At 38.3% G+C, this 13,758-nt stretch overlaps 1 protein-coding gene across 18 annotated transcripts in view; it reads right to left on the bottom strand.

Moving 5' to 3' along the window:
• Positions 1-13,758, bottom strand: part of PPIP5K2 (diphosphoinositol pentakisphosphate kinase 2) — a 94,127-nt gene that overhangs the window by 64,222 nt on the left and 16,147 nt on the right. For all 18 annotated transcript variants that reach the window (XR_002341839.1, XM_021084580.1, XM_013987581.2 and 15 more), the window contains 3 exons: positions 12,845-12,930; positions 10,553-10,707; positions 9,326-9,427 (listed from right to left, as the gene is read on the bottom strand). Coding sequence is in view for 17 of the 18 variants with exons in the window: in XM_021084580.1 (XP_020940239.1) it covers positions 9,326-9,427; positions 10,553-10,707; positions 12,845-12,930 (343 nt within the window). In the remaining variant the exon portion in view is untranslated. The remainder of the gene's footprint in view (positions 1-9,325; positions 9,428-10,552; positions 10,708-12,844; positions 12,931-13,758) is intronic.

The following is a 13,758-nucleotide window of genomic DNA, read 5'->3' as shown; positions in this document are numbered from 1 at the left end:
TTGATTTGTTTTTTTGTTTTGTTTTTTGTTTTTGTTTTTGTTTTTGTCTTTTTGCCTTTTCTGGGGCTGCTCCCGCGGCATATGGAGGTTCCCAAGCTAGGGGTCCAATCAGAGCTGTAGCTGCCAGCCTACACCACAGCCACAGCTACAGCAACTCAGGATCCAAGCCGCGTCTGCAACTTACACCACAGGTCACGGCAACGCCGGGTCCTTAACCCATTGAGCAAGGACAGAGATCGAACCTGCAACCTCATGGTTCCTAGTCAGATTCGTCAACCACTGCGCCATGACGGGAACTCCACTTGTTGATTTGTTAATGTCGGCCACTCTAAGTGGTATGAGGTAGTAAATCATTGTAAATTTGATTTGCATTTCTCTAATAATTAGTAATGTTGAGCATTTTCTCATATGCCTCCTGTCTATCTGTATGTCTACTTTGGAAAAATGTCTTTTTAGGTCTTCTGCCCACTTTTCAATTGGGTTGCTTGTTTGTTTGTTGTTGAGTTGTACGAGCTGTTTGTATATTTCGGAGATTAATATGTCAGGAGACATGTTTCTACAATATTTTCTTAGCCTCTTTGCTTCTATTTTCTATGCTGAAAACTCCATCTTGTCCTGCTTTACTTTACCCCATCTTTCTGCTTCAAAAACAGTTGCAGTGCTGGTAAATGACATAAGCTTAAGAACAAAGACCTAATGGCATAAGCTATTAATATGGTCTGCTGAATGAGGGCATGATGCATTGGTCTAGGCATGCCGAACCTATGCAGATTGGCACGCCGTTTGCACAGCATATGTCCTGTTAAAATAAGAGAAAGAGGAACCTCATGGCTCCAAGGGGTTTATGAGTGGTTGTTAGCAGAATATGCATCAGCAAGGAGAACCGAGGTGCAAACCAGGCATGCTGGGTTGCTGCAGATAGGCATGCAGATAGGAAGCACAATGATGATCCTCTAGATGCTCTGCATAGACAGCTAACACCAAGCTTCCTCAAATGCTAATGATTATTAAATGCCTAAAGGTCAGAATAAAAGCTTAACCATCTAGCAGGTATGTGACTTTTAAAATAATAAAAGAACTTTGTAAATAAAAAAAAATTAAAAAAAAAAAAAACTATATCGCGCACCCACAACCCCCTCCTCACTTACTGTAATCCTAAAGAGCACACAAAAGCAGTGTGGTTTCTTGAGGTAGTGCTCTTGGTCCCTGAGACCCTGAGTCCCCCGGTTCCCACCTTTAATTAAGATAAATGTCTCTGTGTCTTGTTTTACGTTAACTTTTTCTTAAGTTTCACAGCACCAGTACTTCAGCCCTCACCTGCTGAGCTGGTCTTAGCATTAATCCTTTGTTGGTTGAGTCATTTACAAAAATTGTCTCCCATTCTGGGGGTTGTCTTTTTATTTTTTGAACAGTTTCCTTTGCTCTGCAAAAGTCTGTAAGTATGATTCGTCTCCTTGGTTTATTTGTGTCTCTACTGTCTTTATTCTAGGAGGTGGATCAAATAAGATGTTGCTGTGATTTATGTCAAAGAACATTCTACCTATGTTTTGCTCTAGGAGTTTTATGGTATCTAGCCTTACATTCAGGTCTTTAATCCATATTGAGTTTATTTTTGTGTCTGGTGTTAGAAAACGTTCTAATTTAATGCTCTTACATGTAGTTGTCCAGTATTCCCAGCATCATTTACTGAAGAGACTATCTTTCCTCCACTGTACGTTCTTGCCTCCTTTGTCAAAGATTAATTGACCGTAGGTGTTTGGGTTTATTTCTGAGCTTTCTATCCTGTCCCATTGATCTATCTATTTCTGTTTTGGTGCTAGTACCATTCTGTTTTGATGACTGTAGCTTTGTAGTAGAGGCTAAAATCAGGGAGCCTGATTCCTCCAGTTCTGTTTTTTCTTTTCAATATTGCTTTGGCTATATGAGGTCTTTTGTGTTTCTATACAAAATCTGAAAACATTTTGTTCTAGTTCTGTAAAGAATGTCATTCGTAATTTGATAGGGATTGCGTTGAATCTGTAGATTACCTTAGGTAGCACTGTCATTTTGACTATGTTGATTCTTTCAATCCAAGATGATGGTGTATTTTTCCATATTTGAGGCTTCTTCAATTTCTTTCATTCACATCTTACAGGTTTCAGAGGACAAGTCTTTTGTCTCTTCACATGCACCCGCATGTTCATTGCAGCACTATTCACAATAGCCAGGACATGGAAACAATCCAAATGTCCATCGACAGATGATTGGATTCGGAAGATGGGGTATATATACACAATGGAATACTACTCAGCCATAAAAAAGGATGACATCACGCCATTTGCAGCAACATGGATGGAACTAGAGAATCTCATACTGAGTGAAATGAGCCAGAAGGACAAGGACAAATACCATATGATATCACTTATAACTGGAATCTAATATCCAGCACAAATGAACATCTCCTCAGAAAAGAAAATCATGGACTTGGAGAAGAGACTTGTGGTTGCCTGATGGGAGGGGGAGGGAGTGGGAGGGATCGGGAGCTTAGGCTTATCAGACACAACCTAGAATAGATTTACAAGGAGATCCTGCTGAGTAGCATTGAGAACTATGTCTAGATACTCATGTTGCAACAGAAGAAAGGGTGGGGGAAAAAACTGTAATTGCAATGTATACATCTAAGGATAACCTGACCCCCTTGCTGTACAGCGGGAAAATAAAATAAATAAATAAATAAATAAAATAAAATAAAATACTGATTACAGAGAGAAAAAAAAAAACAAGTCTTTTGTCTCTTTAGGTAGGTCTTTCATTGTTAGTATATAGAAATGCAATTGATTTCTGTGAATTAATTTTGTATCCTGAGACTTTACCAAATTCACTGATGAGCCCTAACGGTTTTCTGATAGTGTCTTTAGGATTTTCTAAGTACAGAATCATGTCATCTGAAAACAGTGTAGTTTTACTTCTTTCCAACATGGATTCCTTTTCATTTGTTTTTTTTTTTTTTCTTCTTCTCTGATTACCATGGCTAGGACTTCCACAACTGTTGAATAACACTGGTGAAAGAGGACATCCTTGTCTAGTTCCTGGTGTTAGTGGAAATGCTTTCAGATTTTTGCCATTGAGAATGATGTTAGCTGTGGGTTTGTCATAAATGGCTTTTATTATATTGAGGTAGTTCCCCTCTATGCCCACTCTCTGGAGAGTTTTTAATTGAGAATGGGTGTTAAATTTTGTCAAAAACTTTTTCTGCATTTATTGAGATGATCATATGGTTTTTATTTTTCAGTTTGTTGATGTAGTGTATCACACTGATAGATTTGCAGACATTGAAGAATCCATGCATTCCTGGGCTAAATCCTACTTGATCATGGTGTATGATCTTTTTAATGGGTAATTGTATGTGGTCTGCTCATACTCTGTTGAGGATTTTTGCATTTATGTTTAGCAGTGGTGCTGGCCTATAATTTTCTTTTTTTTTTTTTTTTTTGTGCTATCTTTGGTTTTGGTATCAGGGTAATGGTGGCTTCAAAGAATGAGCTTGGGAGTGTTCTTTCCTCCACAATTTTCTGGAAAAGTTTCAGAAAAAGAGGTGTTAACTCTTCTCTGAATGTCTGGTAGAACTCAGCCATGATGCCATCAGGTCATGGACTTTTGTTTTTTCTAAGTTTTTTAATCACATTTTCAATTTCAGAACTTGTGATTGGTCTATTCATATTTTCTATTTCTTCCCAGTTCAGTGTTGGTAGGTGGTTCCTTTGTAAGAATCTGTCCATTTCTTCTAGGTTGTCCATTTTATTGGAATACAATTGCTCATAGTAGTCTCTCATGATCCTTTGTACTTCTCTACTGTCAGTTTAACTTCTTTTTCATTTCTAATTTTATTTATTTGAACCCTCTCCTTTTCTTCTTGATGAGTTCGGCTAATGGTTTATCAATTTTGTCAATTTTTTCAGAGAACCAACTTTTGGTTTCATTGATCTTCTCAATTGTTTTGTCTGTTATTAATTTCTGCTCTAATCTTTATGATCTTTCCTTCTACTAATTTTGGGCTTTGTCTGTTTTTCCTTCTCTAGATGTTTAAGGTGTAAGGTTATGTTGTTTATTTGCATTTTTTCCTCTTTCCTGAGATAAGATTGTATTGCTATAAACTTCCCTCTCAGAACTGCTTTTGCTGTGTCCCATGGTTTTGGAATTTGTATTTTCATTGCCATTTGTCTCTATGTATCTTTTAATTTTCTCTTTGATTTCTTCAATGATCCACTGGCTGTCTTGTAGCATATTGTTTAGCTTCCAAGAGGTTGTGTTTTTTGCTGTTTTTTCCTTGTAGTTTATTTCTAGTCTTATAGCACTGTGTTCAGAGAAAACGCTTAAAATACTTTTAATTTTTTTAAATTTACCAAGGCTTCATCTGTGGCCCAAGATGTGATCTATCCTGGAAAATGTTCTGTGTGCACATGAGAAGAAAGATATTTTGCTGCTTTGGGGTGAAAAGTTATATAGTTATCACTGAAGTCAATTTAGTCTAGTGTATCATTTAAGGTCTGTGCTTCCTTGATGATTTTGTCTGGATGATTTGCCCGTTGCTGTAAATGGGGTGTTAAAGTATCCCACTATTATTGCGAGCTCCTATGTTGGGTGCATATATATTTACAAGTGTTATATCTTCTTCTTGGATTGATCCTTTAATCATTATGTAATGTCCTTCTTTGATTCTTGTGATCTTTATATTAAAGTCTATTTTGTCTGATATGAGTATTGATACTCCTGCTTTTCTATAATTTACATTTGCATGTAATATTTTCTTCTATTCCCTTACTTTAAGTCTGTATGGGTCCTTAAATGGAAGTGGGTCTCCTGTAGACAGCACATATATGGGTCTTGCTTTTGAATCCATTCAGCTAGTCTTTTTCTTTTGGAGCATTTAATCTGTTTACATTCAGTGTAATTATAGATAAGTAAGTACTTATTGTCATTTACTTAAAAAATTTTTTTTTCATGAGTTCCCGTCATGGCTCAGTGGTTAACAAATCTGACGAGGAATCATGAGGTTGCAGATTTGATCCCTGGCCTCGCTCAGTGGGTTAAGGATCTGACATTGCCGTCAGCTGTGGTATAGGCTGCAGATGCGGCTCGATCCCACGTTGCTGTGGCTCTGGCGTAGACTGGTGGCTACAGCTCCGATTCAACCCCCAGCCTGGGAACCTCCATATGCCACAGAAGCAGCCAAAGAAATGGCAAAAAGACAAAAAATAAAATAAATTCAATTAAAAAAAATTTTTTTGGATTGCTATTTTGGATCTTTTTTCTTCCCTTCCTCTTTTTTTGTCTTCTCTTGCAATTGGCTGACCATGTCTAGTGTTACGTTTGGCTTGGTTTTTCTTTTTTATGTATATGACCATTATAGTTATTTGATTAAGGGTTCTCCTTATATTCTGATATCTTCACCTATATGTGTACAGAATTGCTTCTGCTTGCTGGTCTCTTAATTTCAAATGCATTTTTTATGTTCTGTATTTGTCCTCTCTTCTCATGCTTGCTAGTTAGATATTGTATGTTTCTTGCTGAAACATCAGCTGTTACCCTTATAGGGGTTCCCTTATCTGCTATTTGTCGCTTTTCCCTTAAGACTTTTAATATTTTTTCTTTGAACTTAATTTTTTTCAGTTTGATTAGCATGTGCCTATCTGTGTTTCTTCTTGGGTTTATTTTGTAGGGAATTCTCTGTGCTTCTTTCACTTGAGTGTTTCCTTTCTCATATTTGGGAAATTTTCAGTTATAATCTCCCCAAATATTTTCTCTGGTCTTTCTCTCTCTCTCCTCCTTGTGGAACACCTATGATGCGAATGTTGGTATGTTTAATGTTATCCCAGAGGTCTCTTAGACTCTCCTCACTTTTTTTCATTCTTTTTTCTTTATTCTTTTCTGTAGCAGTGATTTCTACCACTCTGTCTTCCACTTCACTTATCTGTTCTTCTGTCTCTGTTAACCTGCTATTGGTTCCTTCTAGATTATTTTTCACTTCAGGTACTGCACTACTCACCGTACTCTTTAAATCCTCTAGCTTCCTGTTAAACATTTAAGTTCTCAATCTGTGTCTCCATTCTTTTTCCGAGATCTTGGATCATCTTTACAATCATCACTCTGAATTCTCTTTCAGGTAAATTGCCTATCTCATCATTTAGTAGTTTTTGTGGTTTTGTTTTTTTTTTCCCTTGTTTGTCTGAAAGCTGTTTCTTCGTCATTTCATAGTGTCTATCTTTCTGTTTATCAGCCCCTTGATAGTAGGTATGTAGATGCTGAAGCAGGTGCCCAGTCCTGGAGTTCTCAGGGTGGTAGTGGTTCATGTGTATCCTGAGCACGTACATGTTGGGAGTAACGGTATCACACGTCTCCTGTAGCTGGGTGGCTGTTAGGGATAGGGTCTGTGCGGTAGGTGGCAGTATTTCACCATTCACAGGATTGCTTTTGTAGCTCTCAGGGGTAGCAGTGTGTCTTATCCCTCCTGCCAGCAGGTAGCTTTGAGGGCTATTTTTCATAGCTTGCAATGCTACCAGTTTCTCTTGCCACCTCTCTCTTTGCCAGTTAGGCTCTAGGGACTGCTCTCTGTAGAAACAGGAGCAAGAGCCACCATTCTGTTGGCACTCCCTTTGCTTGGCCACTCTAGGGATCTCTCTCTAAAGCCTCAGAGGCGGGGGGCTTCTCTTTAATTGCTGCTCACAGGCTCTCTCTGTAACCACAAGATGTGCATTTCTGGCAGTCCCTCCCCCTGTCTTGCTGTTGGACAACAGTGCTCTCTGTATCCCTGCAAATTGGAATGTGGGTTAATGGGCCTCTCCTGGCTCCCTTGGTGTGGGATGAGTGTCACTGACATGAGCCTTGGCAGGGCCACTAGCTGGGGCCCTGTATCTTGTGCTTTTCTCCAGTTGGGCACCGCATAGCTCCATCAGGCAGCAGGCACCGACGGCCCTCTCACAGAAATGGGCGCTGAGCCAAAGGCGCAAGTCTCTGCAGATTCTCTGGGCAGAGCCAGGCACCTTGTTTTCCCTGACTGACAGGCAGTGGGCACCCACAGCCCTTTCATGGGAATGGGCGCTGGTGCCAGCAGCTCTTCTGGTGCTGCCCCACTGGTGCAAGCCTCTGCAGATTCTGTGGACAGAGCAGAGACACCTGTGTTTTCCCTGCTCAAGCAGGTCACTGCCTTTGCAAGGAGTGTGCACTGCCACCAACAGCTTTTCTAGTGTTGCCTTGATGGCGTGAGCCTCTGCAGGTTTTCCGGGTGGAGCCAAGGCACCTGTGTTTTCCCTGATCTACAGGGAGTGGGAACCCACAGCCATTACATGGGAATGGGCACTGGTGCCAGCAGCTCTTTCTGCCACAATGGCAAAAGCTTCTGCAGATTCTCTGGGAGAAACCAAGCCACCTATGTTTTCCCTGATCTCTCAGGGGATGGGCACCACTGCCACTGCCAACTCTTCTGGTGTAGGTTGGGCTCCACTAGCGTTGGGGGTGGGGTGGAGTGGGGGGATTCCCTGCCATCAGGAACTGGGAGCTTGTGTTATTCTCCCAGGTGGTTACTCCACCTGCTCCAAGAAGTCCATTGCCCTTTGCGCAGAGCTGCTTCCCAGCTGTTGCTAGGCAGCCACCATGGCCAAGTGGTTCCCTGAGCTGAGGCAGGCAGTGTCCTTGTCCTACAGCTTGAGGAAGCAGGCACAGGGAATAAGTCCATAGTGGTGGATCCGCCCCCTTCCTTCCAGCACCCCCAAACAATGGAGTCTAGTCTCTAAGCCCCACTGGACTGCCTCTGCTTAGATGCTTCCACTGTTGTTGCCCTATACTCTAGTCCCTTGAGGCTGTTTCCGCACAGCCAACCCGGGTTTCTTCCCCCACGAAGCTGGCCCCAGCTCTCTCTTTAGGTCTGATGTCTAAGGCCAAAGTTTTAGTTCACAGCACCTGCTGGCACCTGCCTATGGTTGCCCATTGCCCATAACACTGACTGTTTGTGGAGGACTGTCTCCTTTTTAACTGCTTCACACCATTTGTCTAGAGTTCTTCCTTTGTTTTTGGCTGATCTTGTCCCTGGGTCACTGGTGGGGGAACTTCCCAGGGTGCAGGAATTAGTCTTCTTTCCAGCTCTCTCCTGGGAGAGCAGGTCCCATATCGTTTCCTTTCACTTCTTTTTCTCTTGTTCTTCTTCTTTCTTATGTTCTATCTGGTTTTGTAATGTGTTTCTTGTTCTAACATAATCTCGAGTTCTTTTATCAGTTTTTCACAAATTTTCTGTGTGAACAGCTCCACATGTAGTTGTATTTTCAACATATTTGTGGGAGCAGGTGAGTCTTATGTCCTGCTACTCTGCATCTTAGACCTCCTCTCCACAAGAGAATTTTCAAAAAGAGGTTCATGATCGGGATTTACACTTAGGAAAGAATTCTCTAATTAGACACAGCCTGGCTAAAGGTAAAGCAATGAAGACCTTATTTATCACCAACAAAAATCACACCTTTTTTAAAAAAATCATATTATAGTTGTCAAAGCTCTCAAAACATCATTTATACTAATCAATGCTTGGAAACTGTGGTGGCTATTAGATTTTTACCCATTATATTTTATTTTTTTCTTTTTTCTTTTTTTCTTTTTCTTGAGTAGAGTTGGTTTACAATGTTGTGTGAATTTCAGGTGTGCAACAAAGTGGTTCAGTTATAACTAAACATATATTCATTCTTTTTCAGATACTTTTTCATATAGGTTATTACAGAATATTTAATGACTTTTTAAAGAATATATTATAATCAAAAAGTTGAGTTATATATATTTTGATAACTATTTCAATAAACTTTGTCACCTTTGTAATCTTGTATGGTTTAAGCACATAAGAACATTATTTAAGAACATTTTTCTATAAAAACGGTCCATAGACTTTAGACTACCAATGGCATTCATAATACAAACATTAAGAATCCTTAGTCAAAAAGAAAGAGATCCAGAATAGAGGTTATAACAATTAAAAGATAATCTCTTTTTCTGAGATTGCTGGTAAACTTTAAACACAAAATTAAAATATACTTTAATCAGGCATTCCCCGTCATGGCTTAGGGTTTAAAGACCCCAACCAGCATACATGAGGACTCGGGTTCAATCCCTGGCCTCGCTCGTTGGGTTAAGATCTGGCATTGCTGTGAGCTGTGGTGTAGGTCACAGACGTGGCTCAGACCCCAGGTGGCTATGGTGTAGGCTGGTGGCTACAGCTCCGATTGGACCCCTAGCCTGGGAACCTCCATATGCTGTGGAGAAGACAAAAAAAAGAAAAAGACAAAAAAAAAAATACTTTAATCAATCCTACCTTAACATCAGTACCGTCTGTGGGCATAAACTCTTCATATATATATGAACCTGTTTTTCGTACACTGCTTTCTGGAGAATAAACACTACTTCTACTGCCAATCTGAAAATTTTAAAAAAGTCCATTAATATGAAAACTAAATTATTCTCCTCAGTTTTATAAAACCCTTCTTACTATCTTTCCATCATTGATATTTCAAAAATGTTTTTAATCTACAAATATTTAACACATTATATAGCTGAAACTATATATTTTTTGCTGTAATTATAACATTAAGAAAACTGTTTCTAAGATTCAATCATATTGCTGCATGTAACTATTCATTTTTACTATATAGAATTTTCCTTTATATGAATATTCCATAATTCATTCATTCACCTATCAATATATATTTCTAAATTTTAGCTAGTAGAGGAATGTTGCATCAAACATTCTTTTAAATAGCCCTGTGCACAGATGTACAAGGGTGTTTCTAAGGCATTTATTAAATGTGGAATTGCTAGGTGATAGAATATCCTCATATTCAACTTACAAAAATAATGCCAAAATCTTTTAAAACTGTTTTAGTAATCTAGAGTCTCTCTAGCAATATATAAGAGTTCCCACTGATCTATAAATATCTACACTTAATATTGTCAGATTTCTTAATATTTGCCACTCTAATGAATATAAAACAAGTACCTCATTGTGTTCTTACTTTGCATTTCCATGATTGTTTATGAAGTATGTGCATTTTTATCTTTTCATATTGCTAGGAAGAAACACTGCTATCAATGTTTGGGCTTGTGCTCATTTATCAACTACCTCAATCTTTCTGATCTTGCCAACTCAAAAAGTAATTCAATGCAATTATCTTTTAGACTTGATTTACATTTATTTTATTATGGGTGCAATTTTGAAATACTTTCATGTATTTAAGAGTCACTGATATTACTTCTTCCATGAACTATCATTTTTCTAAAAACAGCTGATATTTATCTGAATTTCTCACATGACAGATACATAAATGGAAGATAGAAAGAAAACCAAATAGGTATTTTGCATAAATAGTAAATAACTAAAATAATGCCTTATTTTTCCTAACAGAGTTTGATGTCAATTTTATTAATTTATCTCTAAATGATACATTCTTACTTAATCATAGTTTTTCTAAATACTTGATTATTTTTAGTAAAATTCATACAACAATGTATGAAGAATAGTATTCTCTAGGATAACAAGGATTACCTTTCGAAAAAGTCTTTGACTTCCACCACCAGCAGATGTTGGATAATAAATGTAAACATTGTGATCTTCTGCACTGACTGGCTTTTCTACAAATGGCTTTTGGAAAACTTCCCCATTTACTTCTACATGATCTTCCCCTTCAATCAGATTGCATTCTATAAATCAAACATAACAGCAAAAAACCTAAATACTGTATGTTATCTGGATATATTAGTATGATTGAGAACCTTTTTTTTTTTTTTTTTTAACTAGAATAGAGATTACAGAGAAAAGTAACTTTGGATAATGTAATGATTTGATTTTTCTTTTATGGCCGCACTCATGGCATTTGGAAACTCCTGGCCCAGGGACTGATTCTAAGCCACAGTTGCAACCTTAGCTGTAGCTGCAGCAATACTGGATCCTTTGACCCACTGTGCAGGGCTGGAGATCAAATTCACGCCTCTGCAGCCATCTAAGCCATTGCAGTCAGATTCTTAATTCACTGTGCCACACAGGAACTCTCTGATTTGATTTTGATTAAAAATATTTATACAAACATATACCTCAACATTTACAATCTGTGATATTAAGAACTACAGTTGTTCTTCAAAAATCTAATAAATCTATCATTTTACCCTAACATCCCAAGGAATTCTAAGTATGATATGAAATGATGCCCAAGATCTGGGAAATAACTTCAAGAGTTCCCGTCATGGCTCAGTGGTTAACGAATCCAACTAGCAACCATGAGGTTGAAGGATCCTTAACCCACTTAGCCTCACTCAGTGGGTTAAGGATCCGCATTGCCAGGAGTTGTGGTGTAGGTCACAGATGCAGCTTGGATCTCGCATTGCTGTGGCTCAGGCATAGGCTGGTGGCTACAGCTCCAATTGAACCCCTAGCCTGGGAACCTCCATATGCTGCAGGTATGGCCCTAGAAAAGACAAAAAAAAAAAAAAAAAAAAAAAGAGAGACAGAGAGAAATAACTTCATAATGCTATTATCTTCTAAAAAATGTATGGAATCGGAGTTCCCATCGTGGCGCAGTGGTTAACGAATCCAACTAGGAACCATGAGGTTGCGGGTTCGGTCCCTGCCCTTGCTCAGTGGGTGAATGATCCGGCGTTGCCGTGAGCTGTGGTGTAGGTTGCAGACGCGGCTCGGATCCCGCGTTGCTGTGGCTCTGGCGTAGGCCGGTGGCTACAGCTCCGATTCAACCCCTAGCCTGGGAACCTCCATATGCCGCGGGAGCGGCCCAAGAAATAGCAACAACAACAACAACAAAAGACAAAAAAAGACAAAAGACAAAAAAAAAAAAAAAAAAATGTATGGAATCACTCATACCACAAATACCATGAAATATATTAAGTTACAAAATCAACCACTATATACAATAAGCAAGCAACGAAGAAGTTTTACTTCTAGTCACATGAGAAAAGTTTCTGCTTACATGTAATGCTATTTCTGGTTTTTAATAAAAGTTGCCCTAGTACACAATGAAGTCAGGAAAATTCCTAAAAATATTGTTGTCAGAATATTAAACATTAAAAAAGATAAAAGTTTATCCTACCTTCTTAGACTAAGTTATGTGTAACTTATATGCTGGGTATTAGAGAACCAGTAAAATATAAGAAAAGCATTTATTATTGTTATGTTTTACAGATGCCCCTGAGGCATATGTTAGTTCCCAGACTAGGGGTCTAATTAAAGCTGCAGATGCTGGCCTATGCCACAGTCACAAGCAACATCAGATTCCAGCCGCACCAGCAACCTAAACCACAGCTTGCATCAATGCCAGATCCTCAGCCCACTGAGTGAGGCCAGGGATCAAACCCACATCCTCAGGGACACTGTTGTGTTCTTAACCCACTGAGCCACTATGAAAACTCCAGAAAAGGGTGTTTTAAAATACTAATAATAATATTTCAAAATTTCTACTTATCACAAATTTAATTGTGGCATCCTAGCATGAAGTTTCTAATACTTAATTCAACAATCATACATTAATCATTCGTTTACCACAATCAACTCAAATGTATTAAGCATTTAACTAAAAAATTCTTTATGATTCTCAGACATGTAAAATTTGGACCAAAGAAATGTAAGATACACAACTCCTGATTATTAGCTAGTGTTCTAGCTCATGGTATCACATTTTAATTGAAATATAATTGCCTATTTGGATCATTTTAAAAAACTGAATAGAATACCGTAAGTTACTTAAATCCTTTCCACTTAATTATAGAAGAGAGTGGTTCAGGAGTATGTTAAGTGACAAAAGGTAATTTGTCTAAAATCTCTTATTCTTACCTTTGGGATTATTTGGATCACGGTTCAAAATTGCATAACGAGGAAGTAAAATACCTTCAGCTTGAAGAATACTATATACTTCTCTCCTGAAGAAAAAAGAAATATCCTTATTGTTTTACTGCTCTGTTTCACAATGAAGATATTACTGTACTATCCATAAAGTACATTACTACTGTTCTACCACTAAAAAAAGCATGTACATAAAGTTTTTTTTTTTTTTTTTTTTTTTGTCTTTTTGTCTTTTTAGGGCCACACCCATGGCACATGGAGGTTCCCAGACCAGGGGTCTAATCGGAGCTGTAGCTGCCGGCCTACACCAGAGTCACAGCAATGCCAGATCCACAGCAACACCAGATCCGAGCCACACCTGTGACCTGTATCACAGCTCATGGCAATGCCAGATCCTTAACCCACTGAGAAGGCCAGGGATCGAATCTGCAACCTCATGGTTCCTAGTTGGATTCGTTTCCACTGAGCTATGACAGGGACTCCCTGAAGTCTTTTTTAAGTAAACAAATATGTATCAAACTTCAGATATTAACACCATTACTAACTGGGAGAAAGGAAAAAAACAAAAACAGAAAAATAAAAAAATACAGGGTCTTATGCTTCATACAGCATTTTCATACATGTAACTTCATATTGTAATGTGAACACAGGATTATAAAGGTAGCTATTAGAGTAAAACATCAATTAAGTGAAATACACAAATGCATTTGTATTTTATAATCTCTCTTAGCTATCTATGCTTTTGAATTGCTAAGATATACAATGAAATATTTTTCAAAATGGTTACACTTTACCATTAAAAACCTAGTTAAACTGGATAAAGCCTTAATTTTCTCAGTCACATGATAGAAAAATTGTTCATAATTGTCAATGGTTTATGAGAGTCTGAAAATTAAATAAATCTC

Source organism: Sus scrofa, chromosome 2, assembly GCF_000003025.6.
Source record: "Sus scrofa isolate TJ Tabasco breed Duroc chromosome 2, Sscrofa11.1, whole genome shotgun sequence".
Taxonomy (NCBI): Eukaryota; Metazoa; Chordata; class Mammalia; order Artiodactyla; family Suidae; genus Sus; species Sus scrofa.
The sequence above is the reverse complement of the archived record's forward strand: the minus strand, read 5'-3'. Positions and strand labels throughout refer to the sequence as shown.